Raw genomic sequence first — 25,037 nt, 5'->3', positions numbered from 1 at the left:
AGTACTATAGGTGGTACCTTGCTCAATAGTAGTAACTGTGAGAGGGATCTCAGAATCCTAGTGGACAATCACTTAAATATGAGCCAGCAGTGTGATGCAGCTGCCCAAAAAGCCAACACAGTGATAGGCTGCACTAATGGATAGAATCAAGATCATGTGAAGTATTATTACCACTTTACAATGCCTTGGTAAGGCCACACCTGGAATACTGCATCCAGTTTTGGTCACCACGATGTAAAAAAGATGTCGAGACTCTAGAAAGAGTACAGAGAAGAGCAACAAAGATGATTGGGGGACTGGAGGCTAAAACATATAGGGAACAGTTGCTGGAATTGGGTATGTCTCGTTTAATGAAGAGAAGGGTGAGGGGTGACATGATAGCAGTGTTCCAATATGTCAGGGGCTGCCGCAAAGAAGAGGCAAGCTATTCTCCAAAGCACCTGAAGGCAAGAGAAGAAGCAATGGATGGAAACTAATCAGGGAGAGAAGCAACCTAGAAATAAGGAGAAACTTCCTAGCAGTTAGAACAATTAACCAGTGGAACAACCTGCCTCCAGGAAGCTGTGAATGCTCCAACGCTGGACGTTTTTAAGAGCTGGACAATCATAGGGTTGTATAGGGTTTCCTGCCTGAGTATAGGCAGTATAGGGTTTCCTGCCTGAGCAAGGGGTTGGACTAGATGACCTCCAAAGTCCCTTCCAACTTTGTGCTGTTGTTGTTGTTATTGCTGGATTTTGTAAGCTGGAGTGGTTGGCTCGTTTGTTAAAAGCAGCCTAAAAGAAATCTCCGAAATCTTCATTTGTATTTTTAAAGTCGTGCCAGCCGGCATTAAACTTCGGTGTATAATAGGAACCTACCAAATAGACGGGGAAAAAAATATTCGGCCCACCCAGCCCGAGGGCGGCCTTGAATCACGTGGCCCTCCAAATGACTGTCGTGGCTTCCGCTCGCCGCGAGACTTATTGCTTCGCCGCGTGGCGAAGGAGCCGCGCGCAAGCGGTGTGTGAGTGTGTGCGCGCGCGCGCGATTCGGTTAGAGTTGGCTGCCGTTGAGCGCCCTCAAATACGGGCAGGTAGGCCTCGCAAGCCTCCGTTTTGCTAGGTTCCTTCGTTCTTCTGAATCGAAAAATGTGATGAAGCAAAGATAAGCTCCGACGAGTGGGCACCTTCTAGCGGACGGCACCGAGGGCTTGAGAGGTAGAAATTTGGCAGAGGGGCGATCGCTTCGGGGTTTTTTTTTTTTCAAACAGTTGCTACGCCAGGAAAGGGTCCTCGGGCGGTTCAGAAGAGCTTCCTTATAGAAGAGATTCTTCGGAGCCCCTCGCTCTGATGTGGGTGGTCGAACGGAAAAAGACGATGGCGCCCCTTTCAAGAAACCACATCAATCCTCCTTGTCCTTCAAAATAGATCGAGCTTTCCGCCATTTTGTCCATCGGCGGAGGGGCTTAAGCCTCAACTTACTCCACCCCCCGGGCTAGTCAGAGACCTGTTCATCTCTTTCGATTGTCTGGCAGGAGAATACTGGTGTGTAAGGAGGAGCCATTCCGCTTTTTATGCAGGCTGGCCTGGCACTGGAGGATCGAATTAGTTGGTTCACCAAGTCTTAGAAAATTGAGGGCTTGAGGCTTTTTTTAAAAAAAAAAATTGCACTTAAAATCACACTGGAGAGACACCTAATATGAATAGAGGAGCTTAAGCTTTGGTCGCTTGCATATTTACGGTACTTGCTTCTGTCATAATCAGCCTGAAGAATTATCAAAACTTCTTTCATGTAGTTTACAATATCAGCTCCTTACTAGACTATTGACTAATTTGCTGAATTGTACTTTCTGTCTAGTAACATGGTCGGGAAGATTGGATTTGCTGAACTGAATCTTCTTTGTTGTGGTGTGCTGGGATAGAATGGAAAAAGTGATTGGGAATGAAGCAGCTGTTCCTTAAATAAAAATTTACCTTCTAGATTGGTGCAGTGACAAGAGATTAGGCCAGTAGCTAGTAAATCTATTTATGGGGCTACAGATCATTTTCTCATGTCAAACAGTTTTAATAAATTCAGGGAACAGATACGATAATTTGATTGTAAGTTTAAAAGAATCTAAACAAATGGCTAACAAATCTTAAGTCAGTATTTTAAAAAACACTTTAAAATGAAATTTATTTAAGGCAACAAAATGCAACAAAACTTTGGCAGTACTGGAATTGCAAAATATTACTCAATTATGCTGGATTACATTTTTACATTTGTCATAATGAACAGATTAGTAGTGCATTTTCTAATATAGTGCTATTGTAAATTGCAAACTACTGCAATTTTTTATGCCATGATGAATGTTGAAGTTTCCAGAATTTATTGACTATATTACAGAGGCTGGGATGATAGATCGTTGGGAAGGAAAAAGGAAAAATCAGAACTGCAGTACTCAATATGAAAAGGCAGTTTTAGAATAATTGAACCTACATGAAAGAATGACAGTATAAAACATGGCTGCCATATTGATGGTCTCAAGGTTTTTTTTGTTGAAAACCAGTTTATTTTGTTTAATAATTAGATAGTACATCTGAATTTACTGAAATTGTTAGTACAATTCAGTATATTTACATTATTTTATCCATCAGGTAATTAAATAGAAGGTAGAAGTATTGTGTGTGCTTGCCATTTTGAATTATTTATAAAATATAAAAGGAAATAAAATTATGGCAAGTTCTTAAATAGTACTTTGGTTTGCTTCAGAACCTCTAAATGTCACAAGATGGTGCTGTTGTGCAAAAGTCTACAACTTTTATCTAGGTTATATCTGATAACAGTATATGATGCCATAATGTGTTGTAGTTAAGATAAATCACAGGTGTCAAACTCGCCACATCATGTGATGTGTCCAGACATATCATGACTTTTTTTTACATTGCCAGAGCTGGGGTGGGCACGGCCTGACACCCCTGAGGTAAATGGTATTCATACCTGTAGCTGTACATCTAAAAACAAAGGGGTGTATAGAAGTAGAATGATTATTTGGAAAAGAATATATTCAAATTCAGATTTTTGTCTGCAATGGCATGACATATTACATAGTTATACATAAGTAATATTGATATTACAGAAGCAGTAAAATAGTTTGATGAAACAGAACATACCTCTGGTGTTACAGGTCAGAACATACCTCTGGTGTTACTACTACACAGATTTTAGAGAGAAACTTATTGATACTAATTTTCTAGCATGTAATTAGGAAGATCTTTCTTGTAATTGATTGTGAAGGACAAGGTGAGCTTGTCATAAACCTATACACAATACAAATGGTAACCAAATGATTGGCTGTGCTATTATGTCAAGTGATCAACTACTAAAAGAATACAGAATTAAATTTGGAATGCTATACATTTTTTTAAAAAAAACTATAAAATTAAATCTGAAAACTCACACTATGAGTGTGAAAGCAATAAAAAACTTTCTTGTGCTAAATTGTGAAACAATAACTTGAAAGCATTTTTCAAATATATTTTGGTAGAGAAACGGATATTTTTAAATATATCTGTGCAAACCAAGATGGTCATACTTTTTAAAAATGTTTTTATTATTTTAGGCATACTTCTTACACTCCTGTAATTACTTCCAGTGCATAACTTGGTTTCTCCAAACTAAAGATAGTAAATAGAAAGAATTTACAGATTCTTCAGAAGAAATGATTTGGAATGCACAAGAATATTTTTATAGGAGAGTTTTTGAAATTGTTAAAGCTGATACGTCTTTCAGGCTTATTGTATAAGATTGCTTTCCAAGCTTTCTGCTTGTTGCATTTCTGTGTGTGGTGAATCACCTCCATTGATTTACATAACTAATGCATGAAAGGATTATGACCATATCAACACAAACTGCTGCACCGCTATTGATAGTTCAGAGGCAAAAAGACATTTTTATTATTATTGAAATAGACATTCATTAGGAAACAAGTTGGTGGTAGTTTCTAAGTTGACTGATTTCAAGACAGCCTGTGGCTGTCACTTTCCATCTGCTTAGTGCAGAGAAAGACTATAGAATAGAGCCGTGGTGGCAAACCTATGGCATGTGTGTCACAGGTGGCACTCAGAGCCCTCTCTGGGTACGCATGCCGTCGCCCCACTCCTAGGCCTTCAGCTGGGTTTTATGAAACCTTTTTGCTTTAGGCCGCCGCCGCTGTGTGCAAAAAAAAAAGGTTCAATCAATTTCAACTCGCGGGGGGGAAAAAAAGATCTTGCAAAGTTGGAATTGATTTTTTGAACTATTTAGTCCCACCCAGTCTGCCGTTACCACCACAGGCACGCCCACCCAATGGGCCACACCCACCCAATGGGCCATGCCCACCCGGCACCCGACGATACATAAATGGGTTTTGGGTTGCAGTTTGGGTACTCAGTCTCTAAAAGGTTCACCATCATTGGAATAGAGCTTCCCTTTTGGAAACATAGCTATAATGCTTCTTGTTTCAGTGCTATCCTCTTTTAAAATCATATTTAGCTTAGTTCTTCCTAGGAATTTATTTTGTCCAATATTCTTGACCAAGACCTGCTATCATACTATCACACTATGAAAATGATTATGTGTCATCAAGTTGTTTTCAACTCAGGGACCACATAGATTTTCTCTGTGACAATCTGTCTCTAACCCAGGGGTGTCAAACTCAATTTCATTGAGGGCCACATCAGCATTGCGGTTGCCCTCAAGGGGCCTGGGTGGGCGTGGCCTACTGGGTGGGTGTGGCTAGAGTGTGTATGGCCTACTGGGTGGGCGTGGCCAGCTCTACATCATTCACATCAAGGGTGCCTTGAGTGGGACAGATCTGGGGGTCTCTGGCAGAAGGGGGGTCTCTGGGCCAGGGCCAAGGCAGTGGGGGCCGTTCCCTCACTGTTTCCAGGATGGCTTCGTGGGCCGCATGAAACCACTTCGCGGGCCGGATCTGGCCCCCGGGCCTTGTGTTTGACATGTCTGCTCTAACCTGTTCTTTCAAGTCTCCCAATGGTGCCTTCATTGCCATTGTAAGTCTTATGCACCTTGCTGCTGGTTGTTCTCTTCTGCTAGGTCTTCTCATAATGTATCTGCAGAAGGATAATTTGAGCCTGGTCATTTGTGCCTAGAGTGAGAACTGCAGGTTGATTTGTTCAGTGATACATCAGATTGCTTTTTGGGTGTCTGCAGTATTCTCAGGAGTCTCTGTCTGCCTGTCTATAATATATAGATAGCCCTCATTTAGGGACCATTCATAGTTCCATCGTAACTTGTTACAGTGGCAGTCACATCCTCACATTTATGACCTTTGCAGGTCTGTAAAGCAAAATAAGTAGAAAGAAGGATCATAAGCACAGTCACGGTTTCATTTAGTGACAGCTTTGCTTAATTGTTGCTAAATGAGGACTGCCATTACTTCAAGGTTAATTGTTATGTTTATGTTGAGCATTCTATGTTGAGTCGTTCTGTTTGCTGGTTTGTTTCAGGCAGAAAAATGACTGGAGTCTGCTATCTTTGTAAAAGTAACAAAACATTCCCAATATTACTTTCATTTCCCAAAAACAAAAAATAAAGTGTTTGCTGTGCATGAGATATATTGTGCAACGTATTGTAAAGTACAGCAGTTTCATAAAATTCAAAATAAATGATAAACATAATAAAAGAATGCCTTAATAAAAGTACTTTTTTTAAAAAAATGCCCATTTTGTTTTCTATAATACATAGGATCCAGGGTTGGACATAAAATACATTAAAGTTTTACAACCCCGGAGCAGACAGTAAGTTTCATTTTTGAAGCACGCCATATGTATGTTATATGTAATAGGTATTTTAATGCATCTGTCTTTTAGTTGTATATAAAATTGCTAATTCCTGGTTCCATTTGTGTATATTTTCTAGAATTGGGTGGCTTTTAATTAAGGTTTTAAAGAAACTGTAGGGAAAATATACTTCGAGTAATGATTATTTTGAGTTATTTCTACCCTGCCAAGCTGTCTCAATAATGATGAATTGTGCAAGTAGTGATCATTACTGCGGTTGATGTCTTCATAAATCAGTAGCATCAGCTAAGATGTCCCACTTCTAATGATTAATTGCTTCTTTGTCAGTGCAGGGATTAGCTAGAGAGTCACCTTGGAGCCATGACCTCTGTCCTCTTCACTCTGCAACAGTAAATTTAAGCCTAGGAATACCATTTTATTGAGACTTTGATTTGATGGTTTTGAAAAATACAGTGTACTTAGCTCTCTGCCTGAACCAAATCTATAGGGAATATGTACTAGTTCAGATAGCTGGAATTCCAAACAATGGAAAGTGTAATACTTAACCTTAATTTCATTCTTATTAAACAAGAGTAACTATAAAAAGATTGATTCATTAGAATAGTGCAGGAGTAAAATAGTGGATATAACTACTCTTTCGTAATTTTCTTACGAGTTTTGGAACAGCAATAGCCCAAATTGTAGAATAAAGGCCTTTTCAGAATTTTATAACTACTTCAACATACTGCAAGTTGTTTTCAATTATTATCTTTGCAACTGAGATATTATCATTTGCCAGCATTTCTTTGGGCATTTTGGGTGTTTTAAAGTCATGTAACATTCAGGTGAGGGTTGTTGTTACCTGGTTTTAGTTAGTTCCTTGTACAGTGTAACCAGCTCATGACTATTTCAGAGACACTAGCTGCTTCCTCAAGTCCTATATTCCTGTCCATTGGACAATCCATTTATTTTTTGACATGTTGATACCTTAAACATATTTTGCACATTTACCATACTAGGTTTCTCTATGTAACTATTTTTGCATTTATGAATAAAATATGTGCAATTGTATTAAAGCTTTTATGTGCATGAAAAGTAAAATGATATATTTTATTTCTGTGATAATAGTTGATTCCATGGGAACAGATTAACTGTTTTTTAAAAAAATAGTAATGTGCATATAGTTTCCTATTTAATTTCTTATGAAGTGGCAACATGGGAATAATAAATTTAGAGAGTAATGTTTTTAATGTATTCTTTTCAGAAAAGAAGATTCAAAGTACATTCAAGGAGACGATCCAGTGTTTAGCTGTGCTTTGATTTTTTTTAAGTATGGCATAGAATGAGATCTGCATACCTACATGCTGAGCAATTTATAGGCACTAAAATACATTCATAAATATATTTTAGTCATAAATGCAAAATTTTAAAAATCCTAAATGCTTCCATTTTATTACATTAAAAATACTATTATGTTTAAATATTGCCAACTATTTGATTTCCATATTTTTGTTTGTTTGTTTTGGAGCCATCAGTATGCCTTCCTGGACCCCATATGAAATGGTGAGTATTGCTGTTACTATATGAAGAGAGCAAGAATTGTGATTTGGATTAATAAATGCATTTGAAAAGTTGAATACATATTTCTGGAAGATTTAAATCACACGAATGCTTGTTTTATTTTTTTCCCCTTTGAAATAAAAAAACAAGCATATTTGCAAATCAGTACTAAAATGGGAAATACTTTAATACATTTTTTATTTATGGGATACATTTTTTATTGCTGGCACAGTGATGATTTTCTTTGCCGTTTACCCATCTGAATATGTGATGTGTATTTCCAATTCTGAGATGCCAGTAAAGCTTTAATTATACCATGTAAAATGTTTGCTTAGAACATTTAGATATTGTATATTAAGATGTCTTTCTAAAGTGATTTTTGGCATATTTCCTGAAATAGTGATGAACTGCTGTTCTGAAATTGGAGAGTTTATATTTAAAAATTAGTTATTAGTTTGAAATGATTGCAAATGTCACATGAATTTAAGAATTTGAGGGGGAGTTTTTTGTAAAAAAAAAATACAAATCTGATTAAAAGACTAGAGTTATTGCATCTTGAATGCTAAATGATGGTGGCCAAAATGATTGAAATTTTGTATTCAAAATATTTTATTACAACATTGAACTTAAATGTGTTTAATTTTAATTTAAGTTTAATAAAAACACTTGTATTCGAGATGGTTATATTTCCTGAAAATTCTAAACATTTGCTAACTTGAAAATAGTTTTATCTAATTTGAAAACAAAAATGACAACTTTAATGAACCACTTTTATTTAATATATTACCTTAATATAAGAATGCAATTTGCTATTATTTAATGTGATATACTAATCTCCCTATTTCTCTGCAGGTTATGACAAGACAAATGGGGAGTGATCATTTTCCAGTATGAAATTAATTTTGAACAAATATTTTAGTTTGATGTTAATGTAGTTGTAAAGTATGTTTTTCATCATATTTTTTTCTCAGATTACCTGGAAAGAATAACTTTTTTTCAGTTAGCTTGTTTGAAAACTTTCAGAATTTTTCTTGTTTCTGCATGAAGATTGGGTGAGGAAGGCAGACTTGCCATGATAGGTAACATGGTTCTATAAAGACTATTTTCCTACATTTTTGTAAAATAGAATCCGGCAACCATGCTTGACTTGTGTATGTGTATATCTTTGTTTTTAATGTTATTGTAAACCTTAGCACTGAAACAAATCTAAGTCATTGCTGATGAACTGTCATTTATTTATACCATGTGGGAGAGTGAATATCAGCCTGTATATTTTTGAATTCCATTAAATTTTCATTTCTTGTTTTATATTATAGAATGTGATACTGATTTTTGGGGGTGAGAGTAAAATCCTGGGTGAGGAATTTGAATGCAATTTCATTAACAGAAAACAAAATTTGATGAGGCAACTAAAACAAATATACCTACTATGCTTGTTATAACATTCAAAATAAGAAAAATCCAATATGGTATAGGAAAAAAACTACTATTGTACAACAAGAATAAAATGTTAGCTTTAGCTGAAATACAAGACTTTTAAAAAAGGCTGAGTTTGAAACATGACCAGTCATTATAGCATTAATGTATTCCATTATATAACTTGGAAGGGCAAAGATAGGCTAGATGAATGAATGAATTTTCCTGAGAATTGGATTCAGTATTGTGTATTGCTAAATCTCACTGCTCAGAATATGTGTCACAGGACCATATGTAGCAATGAACTGTTTCAATTGTTGGTGGTATTCCATCAAGTAAATATCTCTTTGATTCAGGGAGTTCTCAGAATTGAGTTCAAATGGAAAAAGTGCATTAGGAGCCACACAAAATACAGAAGCACCTGTGTAAAGAAAATCAATCTCTAAATTAATTAATAACTTAAAATTACAAGTTTATCTAGGAATTTGTTTTTGAACGTAAATTTGCAAATTATAAAATTGTTATTTGAAAAGTTATAGTTAAATATTCTTTCATATATGAAATATAATTGCAAAATAAACCTTTTAGAAATATGCCTTTCTAATAATCTTTAAAATTATCTACGTTCTCTCCCTAATACCAATCTATATAATAGATCAATTCAGACAGCTAATAAGGTGCAGGCTATCTGATCTTCAGCCTATTGCTTAGAAGAGAGGATACCAGGGAGAGAAGTGGTGAGATCCCCTCTTGGGTTGGCATTATCCCCTCTAAGGAATGCTTTTCATCAGAAAAAAGATTCCAAATCATGCCTTAAAGAAACATTATTTAAAAAGCTGCAATATGGATTACATAGTACCTGGAAATGGAAATTTATTCTAACCACTGAATATCCTAATACTTGATGGTTCAAATTTTTACATTTGCTCAAATTTCCTATGTCATTAATTTGGAAAGTGATTACTTTTATAACTATGCTTAATAATATGAACATTTATTTACTTTCCATCTCAAGAATAGAGACTCAATAGCTATTCAGATGCTGAAGTATTACAGGTTTCATTAAGCTGAACCAGAAAGGTTAATAATTTAGCAATCTTTCCCCCCCCCCCAAAAGCCCCACACACATAACAAGCAATTTTGAATCAGTTCTGAAAATTGAAACATGTACTACCAGAAGGTAAATAGTAAAATATCTCCTATTACTTTTCAATAACATTATTTCAGCCTATTTGGTAAGAGGAAAGAGAACAGAAATCTCATGAGTAGCATTGCCTGCTATTTGCAGTCTCTGGCCTTGTGCGTTCAACTACGTGTATGAAATCTCCTGTTGAGGATCTTATGTGATCTAACTTGGACTTATGAGCAATTACTTGGCTTATTTTTTTTACCATATTTTAAAGTAAGAGATGATTCAAATAATAACACTGCAATTAAAACATCTTGTTCGAGTACTTTTGTCCTTAGTCTCAGCTTAGCATGCGCTTTAGACAGCGAAATCCTACAAACAAAAATATAACTTTTAAATCCATTGTACAACATTTCAGATGATTAATTTTATCTTTGAAAATCTTGCTTTTATGATCCTCTTCCAACGTGTACATAAACACATATAGCTACTATTTCATCGCTCTCGGTCTCTCTCTCTCTCCCCATATATATTGGAATATTGTACTGAATATTACCATTGCTGAACAAAAACTATGTTTATAAGCTGATAAAGGATTAATAAGTATAAAAATTGGCTTTTTTAAAGGTTATTTTGATCCTTTTAGGAAATGATGGATAGGAAAAATCCAGGCGTCTACTCTGATCACTAGCAGAACATCTTGCAGTAAAAATTATTCATTTGCTTGGACTTATGTACCTACTGGGCAGAATCTGAACAGTTAACTAGGAATAAACAGCTAACAGTGCTATCTGAGAAGACAGTGACTGTGTATCCTCAGAAGTGGACAGTCTTCCAGAAAGGAGCTATACCTGCTATTGGCTTATATATGTGCTGCCAGGGAAGGAGAGGGAGCTAGGTCATGGTGGATGTGACTATCTCATTGCAGAAGGGGAAAGTGCCCATATCTCTGAAGAAGGCATTGGTAGTAATTATTATTATGTGATACATTTGATAATTTTGAATTGCTGCAATGTATCTTATCATATGTTTTACTGTAAGCCTCTTAAAACCTGCATGACTAAAGTAGCATAGAAACATTACTGATACATTAGAATTCAAATTTAGATTATGCTTAAAATCCTTTTTCACTATATCTTTATATTATTTTACAAAACATATAAAAGCTCAGATTTGTATAGTATTAATAAGAGATATGTACAGTTGACTCAAGTCAGTCTTATCAAGAAACCTACTCTTGTGAAAAGATCATTCCCATAGTCGATACCACACAAGGGTACGCAGGTATATATGGAAGCAGAAGATTTATCTTAGCACTCAGTTACAAATAATCGTTGCCTAACAGCAGTACATTTGGTCAGCGTTTCCCAACCTTAGGAACTTGAAGATGCGTGGACTTCAACTCCCAGAATTCCCCAGCCAGCATAGCTGGCTGGGGAATTCTGGGAGTTGAAGTCCACGCATCTTCAAGTTCCTAAGGTTGGAAAACGCTGCATTTGGTGACCGTTCAAAGTTACAACAGCACCGAAAAAAGTGATTGATGACCATTTTTGACACAACCTTTGTAGCAGCCCCATGATCATGTGATCAAAATTCAGATGCTTGGCAACTAGTTCCTACTTATGACCGTTGCTGTGTCCCAGGGTTATGGGATCACCTTTTGCAACTTTCTGTCAAGCAAAGACAGTGGGAAAATGCACTTAACAACTGTGTTACTAACCTACCAACTGCAGTGATTCAGTATTTAATCTGCAGGTGTCAACTTACAAGATTTTTAGTGAAGTTGCCGAGAGATTAGGTCCATTCATGAGTTGTGTTCTGACTCTTCGACTTGCTAGATAGTAGCCATGAATTAACCTTTCTGCTTCCGGACATAATTCTACATGCAAATTCTTTGAAAAAGCCAGAAACTGAAATGACAGTAAAAATGATAATATTTAATGAAAAAGCACCCATACATTTAATGTATATTTAATAATTAAAGTATTAATATTTTAATAAAATATTTTAATTAAAAAGTTGTTTCTCTTTAGTTATAATTTCTAAAAATACTTACTTCCTCATAATCTTGGGTTTGAAATTGTTGGGTGATAGAATAAATCTCTTCTGAATTAATAGATTTTTTTAAAATGAAATTCGTAACAGGAAATGGAGAATGACAACATGATGCTTCATTGCAGTATATCAACAGTCCAAAGGCATCTATAAGAGTAGCTGAAATCAAGCTTAAGTCCTAATTTCAAAAAATAATTTAGAATAGAATTTTAACATTTTAAAAATATTTAAAAATAAAGATTCTAAAAATGCAAGGCTCAATGATTTTTTAAAAAGGTTGGAAAGGGAGCATTCAGAATAACACTTGGTGAACTTATATTTGCTATGGCAGTAATTTCTTGGATACTATTTATGCTGTTATACCATGATTTTTATCTAATTTGTTTATAGTTGTGTGATACCAAGTGTTACAGAACGATGAAAATATTTCTTGATTGGGAAAATTACTGCTAAATTGGTATTTTCTCTATAGTGCCTTTCTGAAAGGTATTACTGTTTCTAATCAATATTATGCAATTACTGTTCTAAGTATAGACTCACCAACTGGCCAATTACAGTATTATCCAGTTGTATATGCTTTTTTGAAGATGAATCCACATCAATAAATGACCAGAAACTTGTTTGAATTGGAAAAATAACTTGCTGATCAGTAGTTTCTCCATATTTCTTTCCTGGAATGAATTTAGTAATTGTCCTGCTCTCTAGTACTAATTAAAACAGCAAGAAGAAAAATGCTACTTAAAATATGGTGGTTTATATAATTTACTTTACTATATGTATTAAACCATTGCTTTTAAAGGAACTTGGATATGAATTGCATATTTTCCCATTACAGAAATGCTCTTTCTATAATGCTCCTCTCTTTCAAAAGTATCACACAGAAAGTTTATATGGTTTGGATCCAGACTATAACTTGATGAATAGAAGAATTCATTCTATTTACTAAACGAACCAACATTGAATGGAGGGCTTCTGTTGAAGAAAGTCGGTATTTTGCATTCTATTTCAGATAATTCAGCAGATATTGAAGGGATTATTTTGGTAGTGAAAATAGCAATCTCTACAAGTGAAAATCATCTTAAATCTGGTCTGCTGGAACTACCAGAATCTGGAGAAAACATGATTAGTTTACACTTACTTTTGAACTACTATATATGTAGTTTTATTTGTATATTTATGTATCAGGCCATGGAGCTTGTCATTTTTCTGTGACTTTCACCAATGTATTTCATTATTGTTAACAGTATTTTGCAATACCATTAAATTAGGATAACGTAACGTTAACGGTTCCCCCGCACATGCGTGCTAGTCGTTTCCAGGGGCCAGTGCTCATCTCCGTTTCAAAGCCGAAGAGCCAGCGCTTGTCCAAGGACGTCTCTGTGGTCATGTGGCCGGCATGACTAGACTCCAGAGGCGCACGGAACGCTGTTACCTTCCCACCAGAGTGGTCCCTATTTTTCTACTTGCATTTTTACGTGCTTTCGAACTGCTAGGTTGGCAGAAGCTGGGACGAGTAACAGGCGCTCACTCTGTTACGCGGCACTCAGGATTCGACCCGCCAAACTGCCGACCTTCTGATCGACACGTTCAGCATCCTAACCCACTGAGCCACCGCGTCCCTCTTAAATTAGGATATAGCACAATAAAAGAAATCATAATACGCACATATCCTTCATGCAATAAATCTCAAGGTCAATTCTTGGTTTTAAAAGAAAAATATAATATGAAAGAACTCTGCCTCATACCCTGAAGACCTTGTCAGCCAGACATGCAGTAGCAATTTTAGGTGCTATCGTGATCCAACATGAAAACCAGTCTCCAGTTGTCTGAAGTCTCACAAAAACCACTAAATCATGAGATTTCAGTGAGTTTGAGATATTCTGCATGTTTTATATGGGGCATTGTCAGTATTGCTTCCAGGATATACATACATAGTATCTGAAGATGTCAGATACCAGACTGAAAAATTGGTAGAAAGCAGATTACTATATTTTTAAGTGTGCTGCAAGAAGGCATTCTTAGGTCTATGAAGACTTATGCATATATCCATTCTTGCAACTGTCAAGCAGAATATAGTGAAATGAACATACAGCATTGTATTCCTAAGGAAATTTTCCATACAGCTTTGTAATAAAAAAGTATTGATTGCACAGCATTGAAACTGACTGGTATAGAAATACGTATCTCTGGTGATAAAAAGAATTTCTTTGGGATTTCAAAGCTGTAGAAGTAGCAGAAATATTTAAAGTTATCCTTGGTCTTACAAATACTTGTTAACTGCCGTACCTGTTTGTAGTTGTTCAAGTTTCTCTTTCTTATATGAAGTCAGCTCTCCAATGAAGCATATTCCATTTTTAGCCATTAAAGCACTACCAGCCTGAATAATAGCAGTTCCGGTCCCATGTTTATCTTTTGATACAGTTGGAAAAACTTCACTGGATGGAAAGTGCCGAATGCCTCGGGGCACAAGACATATACTATAATTCATAATTCTAGATAATTGAGGAAAATAGATAATTCACTAATGAATTTGCAGTATTTTAGGTAAATAAATTTAAAGCTAATTCACCATATTTAAAGCTATAATTTAAAGCTATAATTCACCATAGTATTGCATTTCAGTTGAATATGCAGAAAAGGCGGGGTTATATGTGTAATTCAGATTACAGCAACATCAGTTATTGATACAATAAAAAAAAGCATAGGTTGCTAAATTAAACATCAAGTGTGTGTTTGTGTATGAGAGAGTGTGTGCATGCTTTCCTACTGGGGAAAGCTAATAACAACAACCTCTCCATTAAGACAATAATTACCTCTCCAGTATAAGAGAATCATTTGTTATTACCAGAAGATCTAAGTAGTCTGCTATTTTGTCATCTCCATCAATAGTTTGTACTAAGCTCAACAATATAGCCAATTTCAGAGTATTATAAATGCCCGATGGAAGAACGTTTGAAGCAAAGCTTTCAGCCAGAAGCGCTGTAAATTTCCAACATGAATTTGAAGTCAAAGAAAGCAGGTACTTAAATTTTTCACTAATACAAGGTGGCCCTGATACAAACAAAGAAAAACAAGATACATACTTTAACATCTACAAGGATGAAATTCAGAGTTTAGTAAAGGTACCAGTAGAACAAAACTCCGGATTCAATTCATTGTACGTACATCAGGAAATAATATAAACTAGCACTAAAGGAAAATCAGGTTCCAAAATTGTAGTTCAAAAAGGAGATAAATTCTTGAATTCTAGTAAGAAAATGAGTGGATTTGAAAGATTTCAATTTCAGGGAATACAAGATTAATATTACATTACCTAGGCCAGGAGTAGGCAACCTCGGCTCTTTTATGCCTCATGGACTTTAATTCCCAGAATTCCTGAGTCAGCTGCTGACTCAGGAATTCTAGGAGTTGAAGTCCATGAGTCATAAAAGGCGAGGTTGCCTACTCCTGAGTCCTAGGCTAAACAAAACTAGAGCAGAAAAAAGATGTAGGTATAATTGCCTACTTAGGAATAGGGATACTTGGTTCTGAAATTAAAAGTTCATGTTAACAATTTCCATTCCAAAACAAGAAACCAATATTAATATTATTTAGTCATAATTTTTTATTCTTTCCAATCCAATGAAAATAAATTTTGCAACGAGTCCTGAACACGATGGGGTCAACTTCTGTGAAGGGAAGAAGTTGACAAAAGAAAAACCTGAGTTTAAAAATAGATCAGACTCTGATCTGCAGAAAAAACCCCAATGTATCTCTACTGGAAGGGCAGTTGAGCAATGTCTCAGAATGTTGCCAACTGTTCCCATTGCATACCCCCTCCCTCCTGCCTACATGATCTAGGATGGATGGATGATGTGCCATGAAATCAATGTCAACTTTTATTTATTTTTTATTTTAATTCCATTTATATCCCGCCCTTCTCCGAAGACTCAGGGCGGCTTACAAGCTTTCACCACCCCCCAAGCGGCATTAATTACAACGTCAGCTTAATTGCCCCCAACAATCTGGGTCCTCATTTTACCTACCTCGGAAGGATGGAAGGCTGAGTCAACCTTGAGCCTGGTGGGAGTCGAACCTGCACTAATTGCAGGCAGCTGGTGTTACTTAAGGAGGCATGAGCCCACTGCTCCACCAAGGCTCATTTTAGCTGACCCAGAGGAGAGTTATTGCTAAAGAAAGCTCTGCATGCTTCCTCTACCTTGTTATTCTTTCTCAGGAACTTTTGGCTCCTGAGCTCACCAGAGATTACTCTCTCTGCCTGTCTTATAGAGATTGAATGTCCTGAAAATTAAAATAATTTTTTTACAACAAATCTATTAAATAAAGCAGTATTTCTCAAACCTTTTGTTTTTAATACCCGTCTTAAAAATGTTTATAGACCCCAAAGAGGTGGGTTATGTCTATCAGTATTTATTGTATTAGAAATTAAGACATTTTTAAATATATATTTGTCTAATGTACCCTGTGAAAGGGGGTCAGGGACTCTCAGAAGTCCCTAGATCACATTTTGAGAAATGCTGAAGTAGAAAAAGATTGGATCTTTTGTCCTACCTGTAGAATTAGAAGGATATATGTTGTTAGCTTCAAGACAAATTGTGGCTTGTAAGCAGCTTTGCATATAGACTGGAATTCCTATAACTTTATATTGATTTCCCATTTTCATTTTATTGGATAATTCATCTGGGGAAAATACAAATAGGCAGGTAAGGATTTTCTAGGGCACAATAATTCTATGGATTCATATTCATATCCCTCCAACAATGTGAAGATATCTTAAGAATAATTTTTTAAAATATTTTATTTCTAAAGTTAAAATATAAATTCAACAGGAAAAAAGAAACAATCATAGCAAAAAGTAAACAAGACAAAGTGCAAAAAAAAGCAATATACACCTATACGGTATTATCTCCTTTAGTTGAATACTGATAAGATATATTTTAACAATAATAATACAAATATAGTACAAAGAAGATATGCTTAAGATACAGAAGGATCTTGACAGACTTGAACATTGGGCACTATCTAACAAAATGAAATTCAATGGTGAAAAAAGTAAGGTTCTACATTTAGGGAAGAAAAAACAAATGTACAGGCATAGTATAGGTGGTACCTTCCTCAATAGTAGTAACTGAGAGGGATCTCGGAGTCCTAGTGGACAATCACTTAAATATGAGCCAGCAGTGTGCTGCAGCTGCCAAAAAAGCCAACACAGTGCTAGACTGCATTAACAGAGGGATAGAATCAAGATCACACAAAGTACTAATACCACTTTACAATGCCTTGGTAAGGCCACACTTGGAATACTGCATCCAGTTTTGGTCACCATGATGTAAAAAGGTTGTTGAGACTCTAGAGTACAGAGAAGAGCAATAAAGATGATTAGGGAACTGGAGGCTAAAACATAAGGATCATTTGCTGGAATTGGGTATGTCTAGTTAATGAAGAGAAGGACGAGGGTGACATGATGGCAGTGTTCCAATATTTCAGGCGTTGCCACAAAGAAGAGGGAGTCAAGCTATTCTCCAAAGCATCCAAAGGCAGGACAAGAAGCAGTGGATAGAAACTAACCAAAGAGAAGCAACCTAGAACTAAGGAGAAATTTCCTGACAGAACAATTAACCAGTGGAACAACCTGCCTCCAGAAGCTATGAAGTTTTTAAGAAGAGACTGGACAGCCATTTGTCTGAAATGGTATAGCGTTTCCTGCCTGAGCAGCGGGTTGGACTAGATGACCTCCAAGATCCCTTCCAAGTTTATTTATTATTATTATATTACAAATCCACAGTGTCTTGATGAGGCTGGCAATGATGAGTTCCGGACAGAAATCTGGCAAGTACTTTTTGACCATTTTTTGAACACTCCTCCTTCCCATTGGTTATTAGGTACTCACTTATATAGCCATTTTGACTTGAATAATGAGACACTAGACATGACTTTCATGATTCTTTTTGTTTTGAATAGGAATATTGATGTTTTGGAATATTAACAATTATTGTAATATTGGTAACATCTTAAGTTTTTAAAAATAGGACTGTCAACCTCCTGGCCTCTCATTGAACCTAGACTTCTACATTCAGGTTGGCTTGTGCTGCAGAATTCCTATAACTTGTGCATAATAGGCCTATCAACTGGATTTTAATGTTTACCCTAGGACAGGGGTAGGCAACCTCGGCTCTTTTATGAGTCATGGACTTCATGAGTCATGAAAGAGCCGAGGTTGCCTACCTCTGCCCTAGGACAACTGATCTTCCATAGCTGATCTCTTCCATTGTTCTATAATCCTAAGGCAACTCTCGCACTCTTCCAAATGACAAATTCAGTTTGTGTGTGATTTAAACACAACATTGTTGGTCTCCTAGCAGATAGTCCTATTCCCCCACCATCAGAAAAATCTGGCTTACAGGTGTATTAGGCAGAAGCTAATTGTCCAGTTTCTCTTGTATCCCAAGAGAATGCCTATATGTTTTTAGTCTTCCAGCCCTGCTTTGTTACATGTTACAAAAAGTAATTGGTGACCGGGATGGGAAAGAAAGCCCAAAATTATATCACTTGCTGTCCTGAGATTTTTCTGCCTGAACTCTATAAGCAGAACACTGTATTTTGGTAACACTGCTAAAGCACAGTAAAATTCAGTTGAGGGACAGTACAATTTATATTAACTTTTCTTCCAATTTAGCAGCAGAAGTAATACACAATAACATCCATGAGGAAATACACTGTCAGGATAATTGAGATTCATGGCTCAATATTTACCACTTTCTAAACTTGGGGGCTTGTGCAAGCTAGGATAGAGAAGAGAAGAAGGTTTTTGATAAAGCTTTTAGCCTTCTTGAAATTAATAGAAGACATTCTTAAAACAGGTCTAAACAGATGTGATTTAAACACAAATTGTGCCAAGAAAATTAAATTGCTTTGTTCCATAAGTTAACATTTTCAGCTTTGTGCCACATGTACTTTTACAATGGTGACATGGACAGTTTAGTGTGCATACAAATATCAATCAACTTTTTTCATATTATTCTTTTAAAAATGTTTTTGAACAAGCTGCTGTTTAACACAATCACTGATCAGGAATTACAGATTTTGTTTGTTTTATTTAGCTAAGGGGAGATTGTGTAATTAAATAAATATATAAATAGGGAATTAAATTCTGTTAAGAAAGAATATGCAATTGGATCGTGAAAACAAGAAATGGCAAGGAAAAACAGCTAACTTAAGAAACAATATTAAAAAGCTAATTACCACAGAGCAATTTTGTCATAAAGAATGGAAAAGAGAAGTCAAATCCCGGTAAGACAAGATACTGCTGCAGTAGTTAAAGTAGCTGTCTTTATTTAACTGAAGTCTTGAATTTTATTTTTATTACTTCTTCTTCATTAATGTCTTAAACAAAAATTAAATCTAAAATAATCACGTCATAATGTTTATATTTTATTTCCAAGACAAATACACTAAGAAAATAGAATGTTTTCCTTCTTCTAATCAAATCCTTGTTGAATATTTTCAAAAGTAAAACATGTAATTGTGCCTCACCCTTCATTCATATAATAATTTTAAAGTATATAATTATAATTGATACAAGAAGTATTTTTCCCAGGAATTTAACAAATAACATTGTTGAAAATGTTGAAATCAAATGTTTAAAAGAAGTTGCTGTGTTTAAATTCAAATTTCTAACCTGTAAATTGCACCCTATCATGCAAATGTGAAGAATTCTGGAAAACAGTAAGGATAGTATTTTCTGAAAGGGAATGATACTGAAATACTATAGTCTTTCCATCATAACAGCATAATTTCACAGGGATGTATCAGTTCATTCAAGGAAGGAGTTGGTGGCTGGGTAGGAAGTGGGAAACATTTAGGAGCATAGGTATAGCACAGATGGATAGAAAAAAGGATTATCTTTGAGTGTTATTTTGGAAAGCTTTGCCCTGAAAAACAATGCAAATGCTTAAAGTCAAAAAAGAAACACATGTCTTACCTCTTAGAAACACTGTAAATGACTGAAATCTGCAATGTGTTTTATTTCCGGAAAATCCCTGTAATACACTAACTGCTTTAGAGTCGATCATTTCAACCACTTGTTTATCTTAAAAAGGGGAAAAACATACAATACACAATATAAACTTTTGTTTTAGATAAATTTATTTGCTGAATTGGGCCTAAACAAAGTTTAATCAATGATTTATTTTTTAAAAAATTCCACTTGTATCTATTTTACTGATTTACATACACTGCCATTCATGTACTTTTCTAATGTTCACATCTGTGTGCTCTTCTTTTTCTCTATGGTTGTCCAATAGCTATTCCCCTTACATAATATGGATCCCTTTAAATTGTATCATGTTGAATTAATAGCAGAGTTATTTAGTTTTTACCACCAAGTACTCGATATTTCTTGTCTTCTTTCAGTGGTGACATACATAAGCTGCATACAAAATCATTTCTTAGTGTTGCAGATTCCGTAGCTCCGGCAGTATGTACTCTTATATACTGAAACCCTAGAATCATACAAAAGGGTTTTCTAAAAATTCAAAAGAAACTAATATTTTTCATTGTTTTTTATCAGAAAACTGCTCAAAATCTATGCACTTTAACAGAATATTTCCATACTATGCTGAAAACATGACATCACTTTTATATCCCTTATAACCCCAGCCAGATGTTTCTCTATTAGAATATCTTTATATAGTTGGCTCAGTTGGCTACAATGTGTGTTTTATGCTTCACCAAAGTTAGATTAGTAGAAACAGCAAGCACTTTATCATTTTTGAACTTTATATGTGGAATTCACTGCTGATAATTCTGAATACACCTAATCCAGTATAATGAATTATATTGTGAGTCGTATACTAAATGATATGCTCAATACAATTGACAGAGGAACCAATCTGTGACATTCTAGACATTGCTGAACTATAATTACCAGCATCCCTAAGAAGCATGGCCAAAGGTGCAGGATTCTGGGAAGTGTAGTTCAACAACACCCGAATGCCATTAGGGTGCCTATTTTGCCCAAAGTTTTACTGAGAGACACATAAGGATAAATGCACATGCAAGAAATTCAAAGAATTGAGATACCCAATTACTTTCATTGCCAAAACTGTATTGGAATTTCTATCCCATTCCTTGTCATTCCCTCCCAGTCATTCAGAAATTATTCATAAATGTGTATACCTTTTGTTATAGTAAGCCAAAAGGTGCTTGATTCACATGAGAAATTAGGACAACATAAATTGACAACAGGCACTAACTGCTCCAACTTTTTAATCCAACTGAAATTAGGAAGCACTTTTTCAACTTTCAAATATAAGTTTGTTTCAGAGGAGAGTTGTAACTACACAGTTATTTATTGAACCCTACATTGTGGGTAGATGCAGTAGAAATACAGGCAGGTTTTGATGTCACACTTAAATATTTCTCCCAAAACACATCTAGCTTTTAAAAACATCTTGTTTCTGATTGTTTGAAAATAAGAAATCATGCTCAACTTGTTAAAATTTGTAGTTCAACTTATTTAGAATCTACTGTATTTTAAATAACGAGTTTTGTATTAGGATGAATATTGAAGAAAATTCTTTCTGCTTCCTCCTGCTTTCTATTATTTGGTATAGGAAAATAAAATAAAATAAAATAAAATAAAATAAACATATGAATCCACGTAGGAAATAAAATATAGTATCTAAAACAAAGTTATAGACTTTAAAGTTGGGCTTAAAAATGAAAGAATGTGAGTTCAAGTTTACTAGTATACCTTCAGAAAACTGACATGTCTCTTCAGAACAAACAAATCTTGCTCCCTGTGTGTACTTTGTTATGATACTCATTGCAACCACTATTCCCTCTGCCACATAAAACCTCTGAGTAGTATAATCAAATGGAAATTTGCAAAGACTGAGAATGTAACAGGGCAAGGAAGGTAAATGTGTTAATTTCAGAATTATGTTCATCTAAAAGAGAATAAAAAATGATTGAGCTAATTACAAATAGGACAGATATTTAAATATTGTCATTATTAAACACTTATAATGATATTATTATAATATAAATAAGTTCCAGGAAGAAAGCAGGGGTAAGTAATGTTTCTTGAATGAAGAGACACATTTAGGTTGTGTGGCTTGCCAAGGCTAAATAATTAAAACATGGATGTGGCCAAATTGACAACAAAACAGGGGAAAAATAACTGCACTACTCCCAGCCATGGCCAATTAGACATTCCCAAGTATAGAAGAGTGGCATGAATATCTGAACAGATGAGGGTATACAGTATAAAGTCTGTTTCCCCCAAAATTGATCAGGCACAGGCACAGAAATATTACACCCACATACCCACAAAACACAGACACATTTAACAGGGCATTTGCAAATAGGAAAAGGGTATGTTTTAAAATATTAACTGATCAAACCACTCTATTTCCAAATTTTGTTGTTAGTTGCGAAATTGTGTCTGACCCATCGCGACCCCATGGACAACATTCCTCCAGGCCTTCCTGTCCTCTACCATCTTCATTTCCAAATTTTAACTGAATATAAAGTTCACCCACAAGCCTAAAACTCAAACTATCTTGTGTATTTTTATATGTCAATATTTTTAATGCAGACACATTTTTTTCCAGTAAAACAAGATGAATCCCGTATCATCTACCGCAGTATCCTATCTAGTTAACTATTTCAGTTGACTTACATTATATAAATAAAGGTTCTTTAAAATGTAGATTATTTGTAGAAACATTAAAGCCTTCTACATATCAGTTTAGTTCCACATCTTTTTTTGATAATTTTATTTCTGAGATATAAACAAATATGCCTGCAGGAAAAATAACCAGTTACCTACAGTATTTCAATGTTCATCTTAGACTGGGAACAAATCTGTGACTGATGATGATACATAGAAAGCTAGTTTTGCTATTGTTAAAAGTTACTACACAACAAGAACTGTCTGTGTGAATGAGAATTTGTAGGCATGTGGATGAATGGTCTGGTTTTTTTCTATTTATCTAATATTACCATAAATAAGTTTACAATAAATATATTTTGCCTTAAGAATTATATTTCAGAAAAAATATTAAACCAAAGATAGAATAGAATAGAATAGAATAGAATAGAATAGAATAGAATAGAATAGAATAGAATAGAATAGAATAGAATAGAATTCTTTAATGACCAAGTATGGTTGGACACAGGAGGGCAGAAAGCTATATAATTAAAACAGCAAGAAATCTTTATTTTTGTCATATGCTAGCATAAGGTAATTAAAATACAAATTGTTGCCACTATTTTAGAAAAAATAGGAATGAAATAATGGTGAAAACTCACCTGAGCTTCAGTCTCTAATTGTTGAATTAATGACAATGTTTTAACTGTAGTAAAACATACCTGTAATTCAAAACTCAGTTCAATTTATGAGAAAATTATGGTTCAGAATAATCATAGAATATTTGATCAAAATGTAAAAGATTCCTTACTGACTGAAAAATCTGAGTACTCTTCACAGGTTGATGCAAAATATAATTTCCAAGGGTAGCATCCAACTCAGTAATATCACATGGGTTTATCAATATAAGAAACCGGAAAACAGCGCAACTTTGGCTAGATTCTGTAAGGCCAGATATAAATAAATGTTAAAATTGCCTATTTACTGTTTTTAAGCTAAGTAATTCTGATTGCTTAATAATAATTTTAGGTAAATACCATTACAATATGATTTGCAGTCATTAACAAATTTCTGAAGACCACCACTCTTGTCAAGATAAATTAAAGCAGCTTCTTTCATTTTCAGAAGATCCAACTTCATTTACTCTAATCGTGTTTCTCTACCCAATCCTTAGATTACAAGTGTATGTTGCTGTGAAGAATCAAAAATACAATTCTGGGATAGTTAAATGTGCAATAAAAAGGAAATTAGTGAACTGTATTAGAATAATAAAAGATCACATCTTGCTATAAGCTCTTGCTTAAGCTCTAAAGAAAATTTGAGTACTGAATAGCTAAATATCATATGTATTTTCAATAGTTACCGTATATAATAATGGAAATGAAACCGCCTTCACTCCTTATGAAGTTTCTAATAAAACTAAAATAAATAATATAATTCACTTAACCACAGCATAAAAGATCATAAAATTGGACCTGACTGACTTAATGGCCTTGTTTAGCAATGGATGGTCCGGTCCCAGTTATGGTCATAAAATGATGACTGCCTATAATACTGGCATTATTGTAACATCAGGAACTAGCTATTATTTTTACAACCTATAAAAGCATTCTAGTTTCTATGGAAGTAATTTCTTGTCATGCTCCCCAACAACTTGCTCCTGAACTCAAATTCAATATTTCCGTTATATATTCAAGATGGACAGTGATTAATATTTATATGTTACTTATATGTAAGGTGTAGGTCTATACATATGTTGTATATACTAGTATGTTTAAATGTGTTATGTATGTGTACACTTTGAGAACAAGCAACTAAATTTCATTTTTAATGTGTGCCATTGTGCCCACAGTAAAAAATGACAATAAAGGTTATCTATCTAATGTTTAATTTCTATTAAATTCAAAACCAGGCCAGAACCTTTTGGATGGCCACCACAAACTATTAAGTGTTGCTATCATCGGACAGAAATTTTTTTTATTGGAAGACAGAAAAAATGTTATCTAGAAATTATCATTGTAGGAATAAGGCCTTTTAGCCATGTTATATTTTAAGTTGCTCCTCTCAGAAGATGGGATTGTGCAAGAAATGGTATCACATATAATTGCTGAAAATATCTATGTATGTACTGCAATCATTCAAAATTAAATATGTTACTTGTGTAGTGAATTAAACTTGGTAGTATTTACTCTTAGTTTCAATTGTGAAGGTCAGTGTGATTTAACTGATTCGTTTCAAAACTGAAGATTGTAACAATAATCAGTTTGAATTATATTATGTGTATGGATAGATATAAAGTGTGAAATTGTCTGGGCTAGTAGTCTTTTTGAATGGAAAGGCTTTCAGCTGATAGTGTGAATGCTAAAGATGAAAAGGCTTGTAACATGCAGCACCTGAAACAGACAATGATGTGGAAAAAAATATTGCATAGCTTTACAGTACTAATGATATTTGTCAAGTGAGAACGTACCTGAATAGATAGTCC

At 34.8% G+C, this 25,037-nt stretch overlaps 1 protein-coding gene and 1 long non-coding RNA gene across 4 annotated transcripts; one reads left to right on the top strand and one right to left on the bottom strand.

Annotated features, from left to right (window-relative positions):
• Positions 1 to 979: 979 nt before the first annotated feature.
• LOC310639469 lies at positions 980 to 8,606 on the top strand. 3 transcript variants are annotated; one of them, XR_014492318.1, is made up of 3 exons: positions 980 to 1,196; positions 5,704 to 7,301; positions 8,151 to 8,606. It is a non-coding gene; the product is annotated as an uncharacterized lncRNA (long non-coding RNA). The 3 variants fall into 3 exon arrangements; XR_014492319.1 differs by having other exon boundaries at positions 1,005 to 1,196; positions 7,003 to 7,301; XR_014492320.1 differs by lacking the exon at positions 980 to 1,196 and having other exon boundaries at positions 4,969 to 7,301.
• A 169-nt stretch (positions 8,607 to 8,775) lies between these two features.
• On the bottom strand, positions 8,776 to 23,692 carry MCMDC2 (minichromosome maintenance domain containing 2; the record flags this gene model as incomplete). Its single annotated transcript, XM_083361194.1, has 14 exons — positions 8,776 to 9,135; positions 10,106 to 10,215; positions 11,611 to 11,753; positions 11,900 to 12,076; positions 12,439 to 12,605; positions 14,185 to 14,390; positions 14,712 to 14,949; positions 16,450 to 16,578; positions 19,880 to 19,987; positions 20,277 to 20,399; positions 21,653 to 21,848; positions 23,215 to 23,274; positions 23,364 to 23,494; positions 23,590 to 23,692. 14 exons carry the CDS (start codon positions 23,690 to 23,692, stop codon positions 8,969 to 8,971), a joined length of 2,058 nt encoding a protein of 685 aa, XP_083217320.1. The 3' UTR covers positions 8,776 to 8,968.
• Between the last annotated feature and the right edge of the window lie 1,345 nt (positions 23,693 to 25,037).

This window comes from Vipera ursinii (genome assembly GCF_947247035.1).
Source record: "Vipera ursinii genome assembly, chromosome: 3".
NCBI classification, from domain to species: Eukaryota; Metazoa; Chordata; class Lepidosauria; order Squamata; family Viperidae; genus Vipera; species Vipera ursinii.
Note: the sequence above shows the minus strand (reverse complement) of the source record. Positions and strands in the feature narration are given on the sequence as shown.